General features: G+C 39.2%; 1 protein-coding gene across 3 annotated transcripts in view; it reads right to left on the bottom strand.

Annotated features, from left to right (window-relative positions):
- The window catches only part of ABCB11 (ATP binding cassette subfamily B member 11), a 142246-nt gene that overhangs the window by 90700 nt on the left and 26566 nt on the right, over positions 1 to 24980 (bottom strand). For all 3 annotated transcript variants that reach the window (XM_043992208.1, XM_043992207.1, XM_043992209.1), the window contains 4 exons: positions 22321 to 22559; positions 11171 to 11258; positions 7234 to 7367; positions 2335 to 2506 (listed from right to left, as the gene is read on the bottom strand). In XM_043992208.1, coding sequence (XP_043848143.1) covers positions 2335 to 2506; positions 7234 to 7367; positions 11171 to 11258; positions 22321 to 22559 — 633 coding nt within the window. The remainder of the gene's footprint in view (positions 1 to 2334; positions 2507 to 7233; positions 7368 to 11170; positions 11259 to 22320; positions 22560 to 24980) is intronic.

Here is a 24980-nt window from a genome sequence, read left to right as displayed (position 1 = left end):
CGACTGGAAACAAGGAGAACAATTAGGGAGTTAATAACAACAGTCTAGACAAGAGGTAATGAGGACCTAAATCAGAGTACCATGGCTGTGTTGAGAAAGGGACACATGTAGGAGATGGCAATAATACACTGAAGCCTTAGCATAAGAATATTCACAACAGAACAAAATGTAGTCCATCGTAGGTCCATTTTGAACTATATCCAAGAGAGTTGAGTTATTGAAATACCAAAAGGATTTAAGTATAAGACCATCTAACCTAAGAGAGCTCTTGACTTGGGCTACATGAACTTGGTTTTTGTTTTGGGGGGTTTTTTTGTTTGTTTTTTTGGGGGCGGTGCAATGAGGGTTGTGACTTGCCCAAGGTCACACAGCTAGTAAATGTCAAGTGTCTGAGGCCGGATTTGAACTCAGGTACTCCTGACTCCAGGGCCGGTGCTCTGTCCACTGCACCACCTAGCTGCCCCTTGAACTTGGTTTTTAAAAAACATTTTGATAAATATTTCAGTGTGATCGGTTTCAGTGGACTGGAGGCAAGACCCTCCCACCAGCAAAATATAATCCTATATATTTTGTTTTACACATTTAAAGACACTATGCTGAGGACGCCATAGGCTTCAACAGATTGTCAAATGGATCCATGAAACAAAGACAAAGCTAAGAATCTCTGATCTAACCTTTTAATTGTATCATTATGAGGCAGCTAGGTGGTACCTAGATAGAAGTACTAGACCTTGGGCCAGGAAGACCTGAATTCAAATCTAGTCTCAGATTCTTACTATCTGTGTGACCCTGAACAAGTCATTTAACCTCTGTCTGCTTCAGTTTCCTCTACCATAAAATGAGGATAATAATAACATTTACCTAACAGGGTTGTTGAGGATCAAATGAAGTAATATTTTTAAAGGGCTTAACACAGTGCCTGAGGCACTTAATAAATGCTCATTAGTTCCCTCATACTATTGGGAATATTTTGTCAGATAGAGCTTGTCAGTTAGTTCTGACTAATGATTTAGCTATGGAGATTGATGCCAGTTTGTGAAATGATCTCTGAATCTGCTTTAGTTTTTAGGTGGTCTATTCTCAGTCTAAAGTAGAATGTAGTATATAATTGATCACACATTTCCTTTGTGCTTGAGCACAGGAGATACCATCCATTTTGTCATTTCTCCTAATATGGATTTCTTCCAGTATGGATTTTTTAAACAAAATAATAAGGAAATTCATCATCATTAAGTTAATTTTACTTTGATAGCACCCAAATTCCTATTCCTGAATATGAATGCTTCCTTCTCTCAGAACACCTAGGTGACTAGTACTCTAGCAGTCTACATACATCTGTAAAATGGGACGTGTGTGTGTGTGGGGGGTCTGTCTCAGAGGTATCAGGAGGAAAGTGCTTTGTAAACCTTAAAAATGCTTTATGAATGTGAGTTGTCATTAACTTCATCATAGCTGCTGTTTGTTAAGAACTATGTGCCATACCGTGTCCTAGACAGAAAAAACACTCAAGACAAATTAGTAAGGCACCATGTTCTCATTAAAGGTAGTGGATTACACTGATTATTTGGTAGAGACACACCATTACATTTAGAAGTATCTTTTCCCTGCTATTCTTAGCAATAGCCTAAAACACCACAGTTGACAACTCATAGGAGTAATGCTCATTGTGCTGATACCCTGGAAAAAGCAAACCCCATTCAGACTTTCAAACACATTGCTGAAATCATTTTCTTTCTGTGAGATTAAAATTGGATATTAGATCATAAATCCACCCTACTTAACCTTTCCCTTAATTTATCTCCCAGACTAGTAAATGGAAGAAGCTTCTGGTTTTCTAGATAGACCTTTATTGTATGGTAGTCACAAGGTGATGTTGATTAGAAGGATAGGAAAGTAGAAATACAATACAAATCGTCTTAAGTCTAGGCTTAGTCTATATTCTGTATAAAACTCACCAAAACCGAAGGCCACCTTTGGGGAGAGAGACCGAGTCAAGCGTGCTGTTAACCGAGAGCCGGGCCGAGTCAAACTCCAGTCCGCGTCTGTCTGTGCAGCGCAGCCAGGAGACCAGCGGAGCAGGAAAAAAGCTCCCACTTCCGTTCTCTCCTTGCCTTTTAAGCTCGCACCCTGGAAATGGAGTGCTAGCAGGCAGTCTGACGTGCGCAGCAGGCGGACTGGTGTGCGTAGCTCATGCCATTGGTCTCCTCCCCGAAAGGGTGGTCCTTAAAAAAAAAACTGGCGTCTTTCAGTTATCCTAACCGACTGTTAAAAAACTTTCATATTTTTTTTTACCACATTTCTGAAGTTGAATGAATCCCCAGAAGGCACTCTTACCAGGCCAATAGCTGTTGCTCCCACTCCAAGAAGAGGACTGACTGAAATCATAACCAAGGTCAGTTTCCAGCCTTGGTAAAACCCCAAGAGGAATCCAAAAAGGCAAGTGGTCATACGCTGGATAAAAACGGCGACCTGGTCAGCAATGGCATCGTTGATTTTATTAATATCACTGCAAACAAGAAATGCTGTAATTTCAAAAAACTGGGTTATATCCATTGAAATGTCATTTTCAGATGTTTTCCATTCATTTCCAGTTAATGATTCCCTTTCCAGAAAAGGGAAATAGAAAGTAATCATAACTATGAATGCGAATGGGATGAACACTCCCACAAAACATATATTCCTTTCTATTCCCATTCAATTTTCTCCCAATGTCTATCATATCCAAATTTTCTAAAATTCTATTCACCTCTTTAACTTCTTTCTTATTTATTTTGTGGTTAGATTTATCTAGTTCTGAGAGGGCAAGGTTTAGAACCCCCACTAGTATAGTTTTGCAGTCTATTTCCTTTTGTAACTAATTTTAACTGCTTCTCTAAGAATTTGGATGCTATACCACTTGGTGCATATATATTTAGTATTGATATTACTTCTAGTCCCTCTGCCTCTCCTTTCTTCTCTTTTCACTCAGTCACACACCCTTCAATTGGTCGCGCTCCCTGCTTTACATCTCATAGACCCCCCTTGCGTCTCCTACTGACCCCTCTTTCACTAACTCCTGTGTCTCTTAAAAAACCCTTCTGTCCCAGGAACCTCAGGCTGGCCACCCACACCCCTCAAGCTAATTCATTGGCACCTCCAGGGGAGGTACCCAAGGCAGGCTAGGGCACAAAGCCTCCATGCAGGGCATACCTGGCTGGGTAGAGGGAGCCATGCATATCCCCACCGAGCAGGGCATGGTACACTGAGGCTTGCTTGCATATTGGGGCATACCCAAGGCTTGGGGGGAGGGGAGGAGCAAGCAAGCCCTGTGAGGCGTCCCAAGGCTTTCTAACCTTAGCCAAAGGGGGGGTCCCCAAATCACAATAAATTCTTACAGAGAGAAGGGCAGATTGGGGGAGAGAGCAGTAAAAAGCAAAACACTTTCGAGAAAGGTGAAGATGTTCTGCATAACTGCACAAGTATGACATATTGAATTGCTTGATTTCATAGGGAGGGTTGAGAAAGGGAGGAGGAAGAAAAATTTAGAACACAGAATTAGCTCAAAAACCTTAATCTCATCAGAGTGGGCTCAAGGGGGCAATAACATTTACACCCAATTGGGAGGAGTAATCTATTTAACCCTACAGGAAAGTAGGAGGGGAAGAGGATAAGGAAGGAAGGGTGAAAAAAGGGAGTGCAGAGCAGGGGAGGGGACAGTCAGAAATAAAACACTTTTGAGGAGGAATAGGGTAAAAGAAGATAGAAAATAGAATATATATCATCGGAAGGGAATAGGTTGGAGGGAAATAGTTCTGATGATTGATTATAATGGAAAAACATATGGTACCTACTTTGCTGGGCTATTATGAAGAAAATTCTTTGTCAAGTTTAAGGTACTACATACAGGTTATGATGAACAGGATACTATCAGAAAAACCTGGAAAGACCTACATGAACTGAAGCAGAGTAAAATGTACTATATATAAAATAACAGCAATAGTGTAAGATGATCTGCTGGGAAGCATGTGGTCATTTTCAGCAAGGAATGATCCAATATAACCCTGAAGGACTTATGAAAATTGCAATCCATCTACAGAGAAAGAACAGATGATATCTGAAAACATATGGAAAAACATTTTTTTAAAACTTTTTGTCTTTGACAATTCCTTAATCTGAAGTTTTGTTTTTTAACTGTTTTCTCTCACAACCTAGGTAATGTGGGAATGTTTTCCATGACTACTCATGTATAGCTTATATTGAATTACTTGCGTTCTTGTGGGTGAGAGTAGGAAAGGAGGGAGGAAGAGAAGTTGGAACACAAAGTTTTAAAAAATTGATGTCAAAATTTGTTTTTACATATATTCTGGAAAATAAATTTCAAAGATATGGAAAAAAAGTAAAAAATGATGAGCAGGATGATATCGGAAGTACGTATGAAAAATGCAAACCATCAACAGAGAAAACTGATGGTATCTGATTACAGATTGAAGTATAATTTTATTTGTTAGCTCCTCTTTCTAAAGGTATTTTGTCTATTTTCTTTCACAACCTGACTAATGAGAAGATGTTTTGCATAACTGCACAAGTATGACTTATATTGAATTGCTGGATAAATAGGGAGGGACAAGGAGGGAGGAAGGAAGAAAAGTTAGAATACAAAGTTTTAAAAAATCAATGTGAAAAGTAATGATGAGCTGGAGGAGCTCAGAGAAACCTGGAAGGACTTACATGAACTGATGCTGACTGAGAGGAGCAGAACCAGGAGAACATTGTACACAGTAAGAGCAAAATTGCGTGATGAACAATGGTGATAGACTTGACTCTTTTTAGCAATTCAATGGTCCAAAACAATTTCAAAGAACTTGATAAAAAATGTTCTCAACATCCAGAAAAAATAACTGTGGTTTATGAATGCAGATTGGACCATACTATTTCTCCTTCGGGGCTATTTTTTTCCTTCTTTTTGGGGGTCTTTTGTGCTCTGACTCTTCTTTAACAATATGACTAATGGAGAATTATGTTTAATGTGATTGCACATAAAAAAATTAAATTTAATTAATTTTTTTAAAAAACTAATGCATTGTTGGTGGAGCTGTGAACTGATCCAACCATTCTGGAGAGCAATTTGGAACTATGGCCAAAGGGCTATAAAACCATGCATACCCTTCGACCCAGTAATACTATTACTAGGTCTGTATCCCAAAGAGATCACAGAAGAGGGAAAAGGACCCATATGTACAAAAATATTTATAGCAGCTCTCTTTGTGGTGGCAAAGAATTGGAAATTGAGGGAATGCCCATCAATTAATGAATGGCTAAACAAGTTATGGTATATGAATGGAATGGAATACTATTGTGCTATAAGAAAGAATGAACAGGAGGATTTCAGAGAAACTTGGAAGGACTTACATGAACTGATGCTGACTGAGAGGAGCAGAACCAGGAGAACATTGTACAGAGTAACAGCAAGATTGTGTGATAATCAACTGTGATAGACTTGGTTCTTCTCAGCACCATGATTGTACAATGATCCAAAACAATTTCAAAGAACTCATGATAGAAAATGTTCACCACATCCAGAAAAGAGAACTGTGGATTCTGTTTCTACTTTTTGGCTGTTTTTTTTTTTTTTTGAGGTTTCTCCCTTGTGTTCTGATTCTTCTTTCACAATATGACTAATGCAGAAATATGTTTAATGTAATTGTATATATATATAACCTATATCAGATTGCTTTCTGTCTTGGGGAGAGGGGAGGGAAGAGAGGGTGGGAGAAAAATTTGTAACTAAAAATTCTATGAAAATAAATGTTGAAAACTATCTTTACATGTAATTGGAAAAGAATAAAATACTTTTATGATTAAAAAAAGAAATTGACTATAAAAAATTATTCCCCTTCTACTATAAACTAAACTAATGCTTTGGTTTCCTCATCTATAAAACGGGAGGGGGTGGGGTTGAGCTAGATGACTTCTAAGCACCTTTTCAAATCTACATCTACAATTCTACTCAAACACAGGATAATGAGATCTATATGCTGAAGGGTTTCTTAGGAAGTCACTGAGTCCATATCATTATTTCTACATAATATTTTCTCTGATCTGTCAGACAGATTGGACTGCATTTTTTTTTTAAGGAATTACAGAGAAGGAGCTATTTGAGCTCTACTCTATAGCTCAATTCTTCCTTTTAACTAACATAAATTCCTCCTTTTCTTATAGGGAATATGTAACACAAATGGCCACCAAACATTTCATGTTCTTTTAATTTCTCACAAAAATGATGACTACTGGGAAGAACTTAACACAATAGGACTGTTGCCTAGAACCTGCCCTATTGTGATCTCATTCAGAAGTTCAGGGGGCCTGCCAACAGCTACAGACTAGTGTTTATGACTTCCATTTTCAACTGCTCCTTTTCCATGCTGCTTTAGGTCCTAGAATGATCCTCTATGTAGGTGAGAAAACAAGTTCCCATTTTATCTCTCTGTTGCATCCTACTGGCCCTCATTTTTCTCTTCTTCTTCCTCAGGCTTAAGGAGCAAAAGTCCCTTTCTCTAATACCAATTTTCTAATGTTTTCATCATTACTGAAAGCCATGGTAAGTTTTCCATGTGTGATGGTATAATTACTATGGATAACAATGTAGAGGACATAAAAATACTACTTTCAGGAAGCAATATCTTGAAGAATAAACACATTAGAAAATTATAGAAGAAATTATTTCAATGTATCATCTAGTCTAGAAAAGCATAGTGATATATGAATGTAAACATGGAATTCCAAAGGTCTTAGTACAGGTTTAATCTTTAGTGGCTTTACATATTTTATATATATATGTATATATATATATATATGGATGGATATGGATATATGTATGTGTGTATATGCATGTGTATATGCATGTGTATATGTATATATGTTTTGTATATATACACACATACATACAGACATACATACATATATATGTAGGTGTATATGTGGTATTCCCAAAGCATATATTTACACATATATATTTACATATATATAAATAAAATGTCCCCAAAGTGTGTGTGTATGTGTATGTATATATATATATATATATATATATATATATATATATATATATATATAATGTGTGTATGCATATGTGTTCCAAAAGTATGTAAATATGTGTGTATGAGGCATATGTAGTAATATCTATTCTTTAGTAAATACTTAGGTTGTGATATACAATAACATTTCTATTTTGAAATGTTGTGCCGTTGATCTACTTACTCTGAAATTCTGGTATTCAGTTCTCCCACAGAATTGCAATCAAACCAGCCTATTTCCATTCTCATTATTTTCCTAAAGTAAACTTGTCTTATTTTCTTTGTCTGATGAGCTGCAGCAATTACCCAAAAGAATATCTGAGAAAAAGTAATATAGCTTTTTAGTATGATGATATTAAAATTCCATTCCAACAACTTTCACTTTATCACTCTAATAAGAAACTACTTTCAAAATAGCATTGAGAAAGAAGAGGGAGAATTTGGCAGATACTGTGCTTTAGAATGAATGGCTGGCTCTGGACCTAGCTGCTTAGTTCCCATAGGGCATAGGAGCTGTTCCCAGAGTATTGGGGGCTTTTTTTGGGGGGGGGGGGTCATAGGATGTAGAGCCAAAAGGGACCATAAACATCATCTTGTCCAACCCCTTCGTTTAAGAGATAAGGAAACTGTAACCCAGACAAATTAAGTGCCCCAAGGTCATTGAGGTAATTAATAGAGCTAGCATTCAAATTTAGCTGTTCTACCTTCTTGTCCTAGGGGGATTAACCACAATTCCCTAGTACTCTATATGTCTCTAGCACTTGTATATATATTTTTATTCATGTGAGCAGAAGCACCCCATCAGTCTTCAGGAATGGGTTGCTGGCAGGCAGTCAATGAGTCTCAGGTCAAACCAGGCAAAAGCCATGATATGAGCAGAGAACGAGAGAGGAGTAGGAGGGTTTTTCTTTTCTCCACAGCAAAGAAGGACATGGTATTACACTCCCACTGAGCTATAAAGGGAGAAATAAGTTGATTCATTTCAACAAGAATAACTTTAACTTTGGAAGTCTTAAGTGAGCAGCAAATTTAATGCTTCCCCTACAAAAGATGAATTGTTTTGCAAAATAGGTCAAGTATCTGCATGTGGAGGGTGTGCAGATAGATTTCAGGGGGCCTGTGGAGCTGGAGAGGAAAATTATATCTTTATTTAGATATAATTGGTTTCTTTGGTGCTCCTATATATTTTATTTTGTGCATTTAAAAGCATTATTCTGAAAGGGAGCCCATAGGTTTCACCAGACTGCCAAAGGGGTCCATCTTAAGGACCCCTGACTAGAGTGATAGTTACAGAGCTATTTAGATCTTTTAAATTTCAAGGGTTGGAAGGCAGTTTTGTTAGAAAGCAGAGGAAAAGAAGTTCAACTTTAATGTGTTACTCTGAGATAATTTTTTCTATATTGGCTCTTGGCAAAAACCTGGGTCGTGACTTAGAGGGTACTATGTCAAGTGTTGAGCAAATAGATCATCTCCTCTTCCACTGAACTGCAGTCAAGTTTTAAGTGAAATGTGGCACTAATCTACCACCATCAAAGCCTCACTGGTATGTTGCAGAGAGGCATGTTGTTAAAGTGGAAAGAGTACTGGTTCTGAAGTTCTGGGTTCGAATGCTGCCTCTGATGCTACCTGTATAACCTTGGATAACTCCCCTGAGCCTCAGTTTCCTCATATGTAAAACAAGAGATGGCCTCTAAGATCCCTTATAGCTCTAGTTCTATGATCTTACACTGTGGGAAGGAAACAAAGGAACAGAATCCTCAATTCTCCAAATCACACTGAGACACTGGACCAAGTACTAGACTTGGACTCGGAAGTCCTGAATTCTTTTTTTTTTTTTTTGTGAGGGAATTGAGGTTAAGTGACTTGTCCAGGGTCACACAGATATTCAGCATCAAGTGTCTGAGGCCAGATTTGTACTCAGGTCTTCCTGACTCCAAGGCCAGTGCTCTATCCACTGGCCCACCTAGCTGCCCCGAAGTCCTGAATTCAAATCCAAATTCAGACACTTTCTTTCTGTGTGGTCCTAGGCAAGTCACTTAACCTTCTCTAGCCTCAGCTTCCTCATTTGTAAAATGAGGATAATAATAGCACCTACCTCACCTCACAGGGTTGTTGTGAGGATCAAATAAGTTAATATTTGTAATGCATTTTGGAAACCTTAAAGCACTATATAAATGCTAGTTATTATGATAACGAGCATTACCAAATGAGGTCCAAGAGTTATTATGAAATCTCCCTGAGAAATTGGTTAAGAATTAAAATAATGTTGAACAAAATGAGCATCATATAGAGGACATTTTCTATCTGGCCTACAGGGAATATCCCAACATTCTTAAAGTGATCAGATTGAAAAGGAAACAAATTAAAAGTTTAATAATGAAAGAAAAAACAAATGCTTTTCTTTGATTCCCACACCAGAGGCCTAGCTAAGCTGAATATACTGTTGTCCAATAATAACTTGTACTCTTATAGCTCTTGACCATTTACAAAGTATGTATTACCTCATTTGGCCATCCATAATAATCCTATAAATTAGGCATTACCATCTCTATCCTCCTATGTACAGACTAAGCCCCATAGAAGTAAAATGACTTCTACAAGCTCCTACAGCTGGTAAATTGCAGAAGTGACTAGAACCAAGGACTTTTGGCTCTATGTTCACGGTTCTTTCCTCCACACCAGTGTTTCCCAACTTCATGGATCAGTAAAATGCCTGAATTCTCTATCATGAGCCACTTTAACACCACTATCAGCTACTAGTAGTTCAAGAGAAAGAAACAGGGAATTTGGGAAAAAAAGAGAAAAGGAAGAACATAGTAGGTAGATGGGGAAAGCACCTAGGAAGAAGGAAAAGGAAACAGAGTAGATAGCTTTTTTGTTTGTTTTTGGTTTTGTGAGGCAATTGAGGTTAAGTGACTTGCCCAGGGTCACACAGCTAGTAAGTGTCAAGGGTCTGAGGCCAGATTTGAACTCAGGTACTCCTGAATCCAGGGCTGGTGCTCTATCCACTGTGCCACCTACCCCAGAGTAGATAGCTTTTTAAAAAATGTTTGCAGATTTTTAAAAGGAAAGGATTTTTTGGCAATATAAGTTTTGTGGATTTGTTAAAGTTTTCCACAAAATAATTAGCAATTGGGAAGAATTGCACCACATCCTGTTATCCCTCTAATCACCAATTTGGCATGGAAAGTTCAGCTGGGCAGGGTGAAGAAAGGCAGAGCAGGGCAACAGTAGAACAAGCAATCATATTTATCATAAATCCACTCCATATTTTCAACTTGTTCCTCTGTCTGAATTGACCAATCAACAGCCATTTATTATGTGCCAGGCACTGTACAAGTACAAAGAATGAATGAAACAATCTCCACTCTCTAGGACCTTACATTCTAATGGGGAGGCAATCAGCAAGCACACATGAGAGCTCACATACACACACACACACAAAATACAAATAAATATTGTTAAATACAAGGTAGTTTGGGAGGGGATTACTAGCAGGTGAGGGGGATCAAGAGAAGCTTCATATTTCAGAAGGTGTTGCTTAAACTGAATCTTGAAGAAAGAGAGGAATTCTATGGAGTACAGGGGAAGAAGGAATACATCCTAAGCATGGTGGCAGCCAGGACAAAGGAAGAAGGTGGGAACTGGAGTGTGCCAGGTAAAAAAAAAAATAGAGACGTAGAGTTTAGCTGGATCATAAATAGTAGGATTTTGTTGGTTTATTATTTTTTTGTGTTTTTTGGTTTTTTTGAGGGATGTCTCTCCATTTCTTTCTGAAATTGTATTCAATATTTAAAAAGAAATCAGATCTAGAAATCTGAGATAACTCGTTTTTGTCTTTAGATTGACTACTAAATTGAAGGTTCAAGGAACTTCTTTGCTATGAATGGTTAACATTTTCCAAGTGTGACTTGTACTATATAAAATATACAGAAGGGGCAGCTAGGTGGCACAATGGATAAAGCACCAGCCCTGGATTCAGGAGTACCTGAGTTCAAGTCCAGCCTGAGACACTTAACACTTACTAGGTGTGTGACCCTGGGCAAGTCACTTAACCCCAATTGCCTCACTAAAAAAAAAAAAAAGAAAGAAAGAAAAAAGATACAGAAGATGATACTGACTTGGATGTATCCCAGGATGAAAACCAAAAGACCGGCTCCAGCATAGTAACTGGCAAATAAGATCATCTCACTTTCAATATCCAACAACCTTCAAAAGAGGAAATATTTAAAAGGTCAGAAGTGCTGAGCATCAAGCTACCTGGGTTCAATGTAATTGGTGGGTAGACATGGTAATCAAATTTATTATCAAGCAATCAACAATTTTCTAAGTACCTACTATATGCTAGGCAGTGGGAATACAGATACAAAGAAGGAAATAATACCTACTTTTGAGCAACTTGAGTACTAATGAAGGAAGTAACAAGTACATTTATAACTATGTACAGCCTGAATGTAAAATGAAAAAAATCCAAATCCTTACAAAGTAAATACAAGGGAGTTTGAAGGTAGGGTGCTCACACTGAAGGGAGGGCAACCAGAAAATGCTTCATGCAGATAGTGTTTGAGCTATACAGGGATTCCATGGGGCAGAGATCAGAAGGAAATATATTCCAGGGAGGGTAGCTAGGTGGTGCAGTAGATAGAATACCATTCCTGGAGCCAGAAAGACTCATCTTCATGGACTCAGCTCTGGTCTCAGACACTAGATGTGTGACTCTGAGCAAGTCACTGACCCCTGTTTGCCTCAGTTTCTTCATCTGTAAAATGAACTAGAGAAGGAAATGGCAAACCACTCCAGTATCTTTAACAAGAAAACCATAAATGGGGTCACAAAGAGTTGGATATGACTGAAACAATTGAACAACAATAAAACATTCCAGATATGGTGGGGATGGTCAGTGCCAAGTACCTCAGAAGGAAGGTAGCATATTATTTGTGAGGAACAAAAAGAAGGATTAGTTTGGCAGAATATCAGAATGGGAGAAATATCCAATGAGGCTGGAAAGACAGATTGCAACTTGGTTTCAAAGGACTTTAAAAGCTTATGACCAAAATTTCTAATATTATTTAAAAATCAGCTTTATCTCTTTGGCTTTATGATTGAATCACTGAAGGACTTCAAAAGGCTCACAGAAACAACCAGTCAACAAACACAGATGCCTTCATGCTCTAGATTGAGAAACCGGGTACATGAAGAGGGGAAAAACGGTGTGAATGATAATGAGTCTACTGTCATATGCTATCTTGCTGTCAGGATGGGTCCAGGAGTCCCTGGACAGAAATCCAGTGTTCTAGCTGTGGCCTCTCCTCTCATGCTCAGCATGTAATGATAATTTCATATAGAAAAAAAAGCTTTAAAATCCCAAACAGGCTGTCTCCAAAGACCCTTGGGTAGAATAATGTGAGCTGTAATTCAGGAGGTTTAATGTCACCTCCTCCAGGAATCTAAACCAATTTTATAGCTCTTCCATCTCAGGGTGATGTTGTAAAAAATGTTCCTGTCACTTTCCTATGGGGAAGAATGTGCTTCATTAGCTTTGTCTTTATGCTGGGTACACACCATGTAGTTCTATTCTCCAGGATTATACTTAGTGCTACTGCCAAAAGCATTTGTAGTAAATAGCATGGAAAGCACTTAGGCGTGTTACCAATGTAATTACCAGCCCTGTGAAATAAGAGGAATTACTTTCAGGTGGCAAAGAATCAGGAAACAAGCCCTCTGCCCTGATGACAGCCCCGTTTTTCATAAATTGGACAGAATGACAACATACCTGAAACTCTAGGAAAAGGAAGATACCATCTTAGAGTCATTGAACTTTACCACTAGAAGGAAGGTATTTTAGTGATCATCTAATCTAATTCCCCTTTATGGGTGAGGAAACTGAAGCGCAAAGAGATGAAGCGATTTTCTCAAAGTCACAACAAATTCGTGGCAGAGCAGAGACTGGAACTCAAACTTTCAACTCCTTGTCTAGGGCTCTTTTCATTAAACTAGGATTAACTTTCCTTGACACTTTCCCTAATCTTCCTCATCCTATACTGTGTCTTCTCCTGGTATGTTTCTTCTTTAAATCCAAAGTCTAAAGAGATCTCTCCTTCCCTGGCATCCTAATAGCTCTTGTCTATGTGATCATTTGACAATTGACAAAATAAAGGCATTCCCCAGTGAGTGTTATTCACTGTCTCTGAAAACAAACAAAATAAGACATGAGACCAAAACAAAAAGTTATGGGAAGTTGAATTCTGTAGGAACAATGTTTATGGACACAGAGTAAATAATAAGATGAAAGGAGGTAGACAGAGTCTCAGAGGAATTTATATGGCTGGAGCTCCCCTGCTAGCTTGGATCATCCCCACCTAGCTGATTTGCATCCCATGGTACAATGGGAAGAGTACAACATCTGGAATCAGAAGATCCCAGCTCTGCCATTTACCACCTAATATCTCACCACTCTGGCCCCGAGTGCCCTTATCTGTAACATAAGGAGATTGGAAGAGATTATCACCAAGTTCCTTGCCCACTTCAAATCTATGATTTTATGATCTAATGAGTCCAGCAATATTATAATCAAGATTCATGATGTCAGTGGTGGTGTCTGTATATCATGGTATGGTAACGATGCTATTGCAAAGTACTGTTAGTCAAGGTCACATAATGCAAGATTTGCCCATATGGCTTTGTGATATCTCTTTTATTGCCCCTTTGAATTATTACTGTATTGCATTTGTTAATGAACTTTTCATTAATCAATTGTCAATTAACATTGTACTGTCTCCCCTACCTGCATTAAAAGTCCTTTTGGGGCAAAAACCATGATAATGCTTCTTATATTCAGAATACCTGCTAGATACCTGGGCATAAAGGTAAGGAAGACCTTGTTTCTAGTCCTGTCTCTGATAAATACTAGCTGTGTTTGTAATCAACCAGTAGAAGTCAAAATGCAAACTGCACAGAGCTCAGCCAGAGAGTAACATTTAATGGACCTCCTCCACCTCAGTGTCTGGCTCAGGCCTCAGTACCACATTGGAAGCCTGTACTGGACACCGCAGTTTGCCTTCAGCCCTCTGCTGCAGATGGTGGGGGGTTGACTGTTGGGTTCACATACAGGTAGCACAAGTGGACATTGTGTCACTTGCTGTAGGCTGTAAGGGCCGACCATTAGCCTCTTGGATTGGCTGTCAGGGTGGACCATTGACATTTATTGCAATTTGTGGGGGCAAGTCAGAATACTAAATTAGGAGGGATGTGTCTACCTTTCATTGTATCGGCTTTGTTCCAAGTCCTCAAAGTTGTATTCTGTCCATGAGAAATAAGGGAAAATGAGAAGAAAGGGTAGCACATGGGCTACCCATATCTTTCCAGGGTATGTGAAATAAAATGTTCCAGAAGGAGAAAAAGAGGAATTATATCTTGTACTCCAATTCTTCAAGGATATGCACTTTTGTCCTTTCATGCAATCACTCTACCAGAATAGATCATAAGCCCTTTGTACCTAGTCAGATGGCCATTGCCTACAGAATATTATTCAGATTAGAAAATTTTACTTAAATGCATCCTACAGAGATACTCAATAATCATTTATTGAGGAAATATACAGTTTATACAACTGTCCGGAGAAGCTGGTTATAAATGAATGTATTTGTCTTATCTGATTCATGAACAGAAATAGGCTCATAATTTTACTAGAAAAAAAAGCTCTCAGAAGATAATCAACCACTGTTATAGTAGGAGAGTCACATTTCAATGACCATTTCTTGCCATTCAGATGTCTTTGGGATATAGAGTCAATAATTTGAATTGTTCGAAGGAAAAAGGTGTGCATTATGGTGTCAGTTCTCACTACCTAAATATATTTCTAGGTCCCCAAAGTGGGAATAACCAATTAGTGTGGCTAAAAGAGAAATAAGAATGAATTTTATCTATTCAAAATATATTGATGAACACTAATAGTAATCCACACTGGTGAAATCCTGTTATTATTGTAAAATTCTAGAAAATATTCTCTAAAGTATGTACCTATCAACTTAGTGACCAAGCTGTTGTGTTATTTAAGCCATACAGCACTGTAATGAAAGACACACTTAGAAGTTCCTTTTTGGGGGGTTAATTTTATTAGCAAGGGCTTTTTTTGTTGTTGTTGTTTTGGTTTTGGTAGGGCAATGGGGGTTAAGTGACTTACCCAGGGTCACACAGCTAATAAGTGTTGTGTCTGTGGCCGAATTTGAACTTGGGTCCTCCTGAATCCAGGACCGGTGCTTTAACCACTGAGCCATCTAGCTGCCCCTAGCAAGGGCTTTTAAAAGGATGTCAAATTTCTGTTCATAGATCAGATAAGACCACTACATTTATTTAAAAGCAATTCCCCAAACAACTGTATAAACCATATAAACCCACAGAGATATTTATTTGTGACTGTTAAGTATTTTTGTAGAATGTAGTATAACATGCTATGTTTAATATTCAATAGATAAAGACTATCTAAAATTGCTAATTCTCATAAATTTCAGCCTTTTTATTATGATAATATTTCTGCTGAATATGGAACACAAAACAAAACAAAATGTCTTAAATAAAACCATCATGGGGGGCTCCTTGATGTTGGTTATCATTTCAATTGTATCCACCACTCAGAGAGCTCAGTTCTTGCAGCACTCATACACTGAGTATTGGGCTGACTTTGGCAAAGTGCTTTTCTGTAGACATCACAGGTTGGAAGTAGCTTCCTCCTTGAAGCTGCTGGATACTGCATCCTGTGACTTCCTGGTGTGTGAGTTGGCACTATAGTTCAGTCCTAGGCTGTGTGTGGACATGGCTGTCTTTCCTAGGTTCCTAAGATTGTACAATTTCTTTATAGGATACTCAAAGAAGGTTTCTTTGTAGACAAGCCACTATTATATTAGTATCAAGAAGGTTAACAGAGGCATTCAAGGAAAAAGCTTATCCTTTTGCAACTGCTTGAGTTCATAGCTTATTTGTTGGGATTTTTTTGTTTGTTTTTTTAGGTTTTTTGCAGGGCAATGAGGGTTAAGTGACTTGCCCAGGGTCACACAGCTAGTGTCAAGTATCTGAAGCAGGATTTGAACTCAGGTCCTCCTGCATCAAAGGCTGGTGCTTTATCCACTACACCACTTAGCTGCCCCATGTTCATAGCTTATTGAGAATCTACCTGACCTATAACACTTTGGGAAGTGGGTGGTATTAGTGCTTGTTACATACCTTTAAACTGAAAATCCTTTGCTGGTGGAAATTTGACTATTCTACATTTGAAGGTCTGTCTTCCTCAATGATGCACACAACCTTATTATCTGGGCCAATGTCTGTCTACCAAGATGGTGGCATCCATTTTATTTTTCTTTTTAGTGAGGCAATTGGGGTTAAGTGACTTGCCCAGGGTCACACAGCTAGTAAGTGTTAAGTGTCTGAGGCCAGATTTGAACTCAGGTACTCCTGACTTCAGGGCCCGGTGCTCTATCCACTGTGCCACCTAGCTGCCCCTGTGGCATCCATTTTTAAAGAATGACTTAGAATATTCCAGGCTAATATTTTTGCAAAAGCTCCTTTAAAGATTTATGGCATATATTACATGAAATCTAATAATCTACATACTACTTGTATAAAATTGTCTTCCAAAGGAATTACCTCCCCTAATATAAACAAGCTAAAATGAGAGGAATGCAAAAATGTGCGACTCCTGCTTCTTTGCAAAAGAACAAAGAGGTTTGGAAAAACACAAAGGCCTTGTAGTAGTTTGAGATCAATAAGTCAGGGAGAGTCTTCTGACAAAAGTCAATGGAATACTGTTATACCTGAAAATGATGAACTTAAAGGTCTGTAGTTAGGAAAATAAACGGCAAACAAAGAAAGGCCATCTACCCATATTTGTTCACTTTAAGCCTCCATATATGCTCTATTGTTGAAAATATGCAAAGCTAAAAAGACTTGCACAATGACTAGGCTTCTTTTAAAATACCATAAATGCTTCTGTTAGGGACAACCCTAAGGTAGGGCAGATCTAAGACTTTTTCAGGATGATGATAATGATGGTGATGACAACAATTCCCTGAGTGTATTCCAGGATTTATCTCAAAATATCTCTTCTTCTCTCCTTTCCCCTCCCTCCCAATCATTGTCTGTCTACAAGATCCTAGAATGGGGATTAGACTTTAAGGAAGCCTTTTGTCTGTGATTTTGAATAGAGTGACTCATTAGTTATCCAGTCTTTAAGTTTTAGGCTGGAAACTCCCTTCAATGGGGTAGAAAGGCTATTTTGGAAACACAGAGAAAGAAAGAAAGGAACTTCTTCCTATCATTACATAGCCAGTGCCACCTACACATCTCAGCTACCCATTTATGGCCTACTGAAATAATTATTTGCTATTGACAGAACCTGATATTGATTTCCACAATATGAACACTGACTATACTTTATTACTCTCTTTACAAGGCCATAGATGTCTGCACTCTGAATTCCCATCTTAACAGTTGCTTATGTTCTTCCGAGTAAATTGCAACCATACCTTACAGAGTAGCTTATGGATGACTAAGGGTGGGGAGACAGGGTTAATTTCATCAGCTTATCAATAACCTCTATAGAAGAAAAGACTTTTTTTTCCCTTCTTCACCCTTTATGTACGTCAGCCTGCCATTGAACTTTGTTTTCTAGTTTAGTACTAAAGAAATATCTAGTCACACAGAAATCCAGAGTACATTAAGTATTTCATAGTTCACATATGGAAAGAGTTGTGAGAACTCATCGTTCATAATGTTTGGCTAATGACCTAAGTATGGCAGTGGGTCACACAATGTGACATGTCCAAATGACACTAGAAAACAAGTCACAAGTACACATATAACACATATTTGATTGCTTACCACCTCAGGGAGGGGAGAAGGGAGGGAGGAAAGGTGGAATAAAAATTAGTACTCAAAACTATAAATAAAAATGTTTATTACTTTAAAAAAAAAAGTCATACATATAGATGTTTAACATCATGAAGGCAGCCAAAGCTAATGGACCTGTAAAGGTCAGAAATTTTCACCCAGGATGTAATCTCCTCAAGTTCCAGAACTTGACCCAAGAGCAATGATAACATAGGGTTTTACTATGCAATCCAGAGAACCAAGGGACCAAGGAGTGAGGATATTTCTGAAAATTGTTGAGATATTTACAAAAGAGCTGTCTTGGAACAGAACCTAACAAATCATAGAATTCTGAATAAAGTAGGCTCTGTTTCCAAGGGGACATTTTACCAAAGTGCCATAAGGGCTTTTGCCTGTAACATAAGTCTGTGTTATATATTCTGAGAAGAGACTGTATTATAGGGAAGCTTAAGTGGATTATTGACAGTCTCTGTTAACTTACTACTCACTGATTAGAAATTGGTGAAAAGTACAAATTCTTTTGGGAAGGGCTATTCATGCTCAGGATATGCCACACCCCGTTTTTCTTCTTTGAGTAAGGAGAGAGTATGTGTCTTAGCTATGAAGCAGCAGGGATATTAGGCCTAGGCTGAAAAGTCCACTTCCTCCAACTGAGTCAGCAATATAGCTATTATAGACTCCAGTGATTACAATTTAGCCTCTGGTGGCCACATCACAAGAGGAGAAAGAAAGACTACCATTGTAAGTTACTATAGGGTAGAATGAGGATCAATGAATAGAAATAGTAGAAAGACAGGTTTTGGCTCAATGTAAGAAAAAAAATTTTCATAGCAGAGCTATCCTAACAGAAGTGTTTAGTTTCCCATAATTTCAGGTATTCCAAAAGAGGCTGAATGGCCAATTGTTGGAGGTTATAAAGGGGATTTCTGGTTAGGTATGGGTTATACTAGATGACTTTCTGAGGCCCTTTCAACTCTTAGAGTATATGATTTCTGCAACATGAACAGACTTTTATACACCACTACTCTCTTTACAAGGCCATTGCTGTCTAGATCATTTAACATCCTTCTGTTGTTCAGTCATTGGGGTTTTCTTTTCAGTTTTTTATTTAAATGTTAAACTTTAATCCTACTGGGACATGACAAACCAAACTGAAAACAGCTTTTAAGGACAGAAATTTCTTCTTGGAGCTGAATTCTGTGGGCAACAGAACAGTTTAGAGTCCTCCTACTGATGGGAGCCTCTTTGGGTAATAGGGTGTGAAATAAGAATGCCCTGAGAACTTTATGCATATTCCACATATACAGAAATGTCCTTTGCACACACCCGCATATACCTTTTCTCATATACTAAGCCACCAGAGGCTACTTTGGACATAGCATCCACAAAACCTGAAGATGTTCTCTTTGACACATGTGCCTAAAACTCACAATGCAATACAAAAATCTTGCAATAAAACCCAGAGTTTATGGGAAAATGGAGTTAGGAGGACAACACTCAAAAGCTTCATCAGTGACATTAAAAAAGTAGGAACCTAATAAAAATGGTAACGGCTTTATACACATTGAATGGTTAAGAAATACATAAGTACTACAATAAATAGCAGTGGGGCCTGCAGCCTCAGGCTGATGCTCCCATGGGGCTCTGTTCTCATGGGAGCCAGGTTGGCAGAATTGTTTTTGCTGGAGAGAGGGTGGTTTCAGTGGATGGAGGGAAGAGGGGGACCTTGGGGAAGAGGTAGAAACAGACCAGACCATATCTCGTACTGCACCATAAGAGATAGGGCACTTCACCTTGAAAAAGACCTGACGTTTCCCTGTGGAAGTGGGTGTTGGAAAAGTGAATCATTGTGCCAATTTTTTTTTTTTTTGGTGGGGGCAATGAGGGTTAAATGACTTGCCTAAGGTTACACAACTAGTGTCAAGTGTCTGAGGCTGGATTTAAAGGGTGAGTTATTGTGAAGAGGCACAGTTGTCTGTGAGACTAAATGGTTCATAAGCAAACACAAAATCTGTGTTATGCTCCAATTGTTCCCGAATATATCAATTGCATTGGAACAAAGTCACATTTTTCAAAATAAGCATTATAACAGAACTGACCGTATGTTCTTTTTGGCTAGAGAAGATTCATAGAAGCCATTTCCTCTAAACACAAGAGGAGCCAGAGATGGGGTTTATGTGGTTAAAAATAAGCATACAGCTTTTACTACGTCTTTCCCTCCCATTCCTGGAAGAAGAGAACACTCAAAGACATGAAAGGGAGGGAAACATATATACAAGCAGGCAAAGATGGATGAGAGGAAGGGCAAGAAGAAATCTTAGGGTCAATAAAAAGGTAGAAGCTAAAATCAGCACATGGCAAGTCTTCTGCAAGGCCCCAGCCAAAGGCTGGATCTGAAGAGGTTTTCCTGCCTTGGTATTCTCTGCTGTTCTGCTTTCAGTACAAATGGGTCCCACCTTGGAATGGGCAATAACAGTTGCCCTGTGTCAAGATCTAAGGCAGCATTCGATTTGGGGACTGGGGAGAGGATGAGGCAGCATGGCAGCAACCCTGGTCTGCTTCCTTGGCCCTTAATACAAGGCCACATGCAAAGGAGTGAATGTTGTGCAGTGGTGAGTGACATGGAGGGCCGAGATTCTCAAATTGGACTGGCAGGTGTGGCCTCTTGTGGTGAAGGTGGAAGAAAAGAAGACAGAGCAAAGCCTTCCCCAGCTTCTGAAAACACACTTCATATCAGTGGGGGCAGAGCCCTTGTTAAAGCTCTCCCAGTTCTCCTCCCATGGCCCTGACCATGATCTAGAGCTCAGCCAGACCCACCACAGAGGCAACAATCACAGCAGCCAGCACCCTCGCTGCCATTTCCTTTTTTTTTTTTTTTTTTTTTTTTTTTTTTTGCGGGGCAATGGGGGTTAATTGACTTGCCCAGGGTCACACAGCTAGTAAGTGTCAAGTGTCTGAGGCCGGATTTGAACTCAGGTACTCCTGAATCCAAGGCCGGTGCTTTATCCACTGCGCCACCTAGCTGCCCCTCGCTGCTATTTCTGAGATGGCCTGGCTTCCTCTGTAGGTACAGGCAAAAGCTGCTGCCACAGTGACAAGGAAGTTGAAGATGGGGATGTCCACTGCCTTCACTGACCTCAGTCCATTAGCTCTCCCTCAGAAGGGATCTCAGACAACTCAGGGTGTTCTCAGAGTGCTTGAGCTTCTCCTATGGGAGGAGGGAGTGATCGTGGTGGTGACTCCAGCTTTCTGCCCTCTACCTTCGAAGAGTGTCTCACCTTGCAGTCCAAAGTCAGCCAGAGCACCATTCTTCCTAGAAGCCCAGCCTGACACATTGCTGGTGATACGCTTGTACTCTTCGTTGGCCGGTTGCACCTTGATGCGCTCCAAGAGGGTGACCAGCTCCGGATTCCTGGGGTGGGGGGGAGGTGTATCACCACCTCGGCGAGATGGATCTTGCTGCCCCCCAGGAGCTCATGAAGGAAGAGAGGGGAGCCCCGCTCCCTGAGCAGGTGGAAGGACACCAACGGCCTGGGGGTCTTTGCCCTCGTCCCCGGAAGTCTTCTTCCTTCCTCTTCCTTCCTCTTCCTTCCTCTTCCTTCCTCTTCCTCTTCCTTCCTCTTCCTTCCTCTTCCTTCCTCTTCTTCAGGACCACCCCCAGCCTTGCCGGCAGCTCTCCACCTCTGGCTACCCCCCTCCCGCCAGGGCTCAGAGCCTGCTGCAGCCGCTCCCAGCTTGCGCAGAGGACCCATTTGGGGTTTTCTTGGCAAAAAATCTATAGCGGTTTGCCATTCCTTCTCTAACTCATTTTGCAGATGAGGAAATCAAGGCATTCAGAATTAAGTGAATTGTCCAGTGTCACAAAGCTAGTAAGTGTCTAAGGCCAGATTTGAACCCACAAAGATGTATCTTGCTGACTCCAGGGCTCTCTATCCAATGTGCCACCTCACTGCTCAACATCCTTATGACTCCCTCAAATGGATCATTTGCTTCAGAACCCAAGATATGGTGAGAATTTTGTTGGGAAACATAACACATATACCAGAGTCAGAGAATTGAAGAGTATCCAATTAAATCAAATTCATGGATGATAAATCACCCTAGAGACAGAACAAAGCTATTTGCAGTATATTACGTGAGCTGAGAGTAAACCAAGCTGTTAAATGAGTAATTTCCAGTCTAGTTTCTACTGAAATGGGAAGGTCAGACAGAGACAGTGATCCCCTTAGGTCAGAGTATCTTGTAGCAATTTGGGTAAGTTGACATTTGTGCTTGCCATGTGACAGATACATAGTCTCCAGAGCTGCCATAAAATCCCCTTCCCAAATTCTGAACTTAAATGTAAAAATGGAACAATAGGGAAAAAGAATAAATTGTGACAACTCACCCACAACGGGTCCCATTAGTTTCATTGTAGTTGAGGGAGCTGTTGGCCCACACTATGGTGTTGTTCACACATATCTTACCAGGGATGCTAAGCTCTTGTAACTCAATGTCATATTCAATAAAAGTGTCTGTCATCAAGCCAAAAATAAGTAACATTCCTGGCTGGGCCATTCCATGTAGAAATGCACAGAAACTTCCCCCAAACATCAGCCAGTTGTCCCTTGATGAAGAGAATCGAAACTTGAAAAGAATAAAAAAAACAAAGTTAGGAATGTGTATATGTATATTATATATACTTATATGTAATACATAATGTATAGCATACATATATGTACCATATATACATGCATATATAAATGTTAATTTATATATGTATATGTGTATATCTAATACACAAACATATACTCTAAGAGGTGAGATTGAATCAACAGCCATATTCAATATCAAATTTTCTTTCATTTTTTTTTTTTTTGGTGAGGCAATTGGGGTTAAGTGACTCGCCCAGGGTCACACAGCTAGTAAGTGTTAAGTGTCTGAGGCCAGATTTGAACTCAGGGTCTCCTGACTCCAGGGCCATTGTTCTATCCATCGCACCATCTAGATGCCCCCCAATATCAAATTTTCTAAGCAAAGCACTTTCAAACAAGATATCGAATTTTATTAAATTAAATCTGCATAGCAATTTTCCAGAAACTTATTTAAATTATAATCATTCATTCAACACAATCATCATAATTTGTGTGACATTTCAAGGCTTATGAAAAATCTTTGCTCATAGCAACTCTGTAAGGTAAGAGTTTTCTCCCCATTTTCTAGATAAGAATCTGAAGCTCAGAGATATGACAAGCCCAGGATCACATAACTAATAAGTGTTTGAGAAATAGGGGGAGCTCAGGTCTCTAACCTGAAGGCTGACTCGCTTTGCACTACACCAGGTGTTCTTAACACTGAGTCCATGAATTTGAATTAAAAAAGAAAACATTTTGAAGACTATTTTAATATAATGTTTTCCCTTTGTAATCTTGTGTATTTTATTGTATGTATTTAAAAATACCATTCTGAGAAGGGGTCTGGAGGTTTCAGCAGACTGCCCAAAGGGCAGTTTTTATGACACAAAGAAAGCTCAAGACTTGTGGCCTCGCCTTACTTCTGCTTCTCATAATTATTGAGGGGTCCTTTGAATTCCCACCTGTCCTTCAAATCAATTCAGATGCCTCCACAAGACTTTCCCTGATTTCCACCGCCTTAGCTTGCTTGGAATATAACCCCTATGTAGGAAAGGGCAGGATTTTTAAAAATTCCTGTCCCCTGAGGCAGCTAGGTGGTGCACTGGATAGAGCACCAGCCCTGGAGTCAGGAGGACCCGAGTGCAAATCCAGCCTCAGACACTTAACACTAGCTGTGTGACCCTGGGCAAGTCACTTAACCCCAATTGCCTCAAAAAAAAAAACCCACAAAACTCAAATAAAAAAATAAATAAAAATTCCTGTCCCTCCTAGCACCTACCTTAGTCCCTGCACCCAATGGACAGTTTGTTCATAAATGTTCATTGCTGCTGTTACTATGTGATGTGCATTATTTTAGATGCTGGAGATTGGCATGACCTGGTGAGGAAAACCCCAAATTTGGAGTCAGAATGCTTGCCTCTGTCACTTAATAGCTGAATGACCTTGGGCAAGGTGCTTAATTTTTAAGCTTCCCATCAGTTTACTCCTTTGATGATGAAGATGTTAACACTTGGATTATCTAGTTTACAGGGGTGTGCGGAAAGTGCTCTATAAACTATAGAGCATCATAGGCATGTCAGCTACCACATAAGGATCAATAAGACGGGATCCCAATTCATGATTTGGTTAGGGATTTCCTTCCAATTCTAATTTTCTATTATTGTAGTGGTTATATCTGTGCATTTGAATATTTCATCAGCCCTGAAATCTCTCCTCTCATTCCTAGTACCCTCCCCCACATAGATACTGATATTTCAGATGAATTTGTACTTTGACCGGGAAAAAAATCTACATCATTTGATACAGTATAGATGAGCACAGAGATTTACAATCACATGATGCACATTCCTTCCCTAGAAAAACATTTTCCAATGTACAAATGTGCATGGTACAATGTACATTTTCCAATGCACAAAAAAGAAAAATGGTCTCTGAACTTTATCATAGAGCAAATGTATCCAAAATGTCAGTTATCAGTTATTAGCTCATACTTTCTTCTCTCCTTTCTTGTCCTGGTCTTATTTATCCAAGAGGGATCTGTGATTTCATTGGTGGCAACTCCCTTAATTAAGGAAGTCAGGGAGATCTGAGATTTCAGTCTGCTTCTGAGAAAAATAGAAGTTAAGTGACTTCCCAGGGCTCTCACAATTAGAGTCAGGATTTGAATCCAGGTTTCCTAGTCTAGCATTTTCTTCCCCATCACTTCAGAATGTCTTATCACCTGAACTCTAATAATCTAAAGAATTTAAAGTAAGTCCTTCTTCATTTCAGACACTTAAATAGATTTTTAAAAAAATAAAGTAGGTGGGGAAATCAATACTTTGCATACCACCAACAAATTACTTTATTGTGCTGACAAAAAAGGGCAAGTCTTGAGCCTATCTTCAAGCCAAGCTAACTTTTTATATTGATGGTTGTGGGGAGAATGGAAAAT

The sequence above is a fragment of the Dromiciops gliroides genome, chromosome 3, assembly GCF_019393635.1.
Source record: "Dromiciops gliroides isolate mDroGli1 chromosome 3, mDroGli1.pri, whole genome shotgun sequence".
Classification (NCBI taxonomy): Eukaryota; Metazoa; Chordata; class Mammalia; order Microbiotheria; family Microbiotheriidae; genus Dromiciops; species Dromiciops gliroides.
This window is presented reverse-complemented; position numbering and strand designations above follow the sequence as displayed.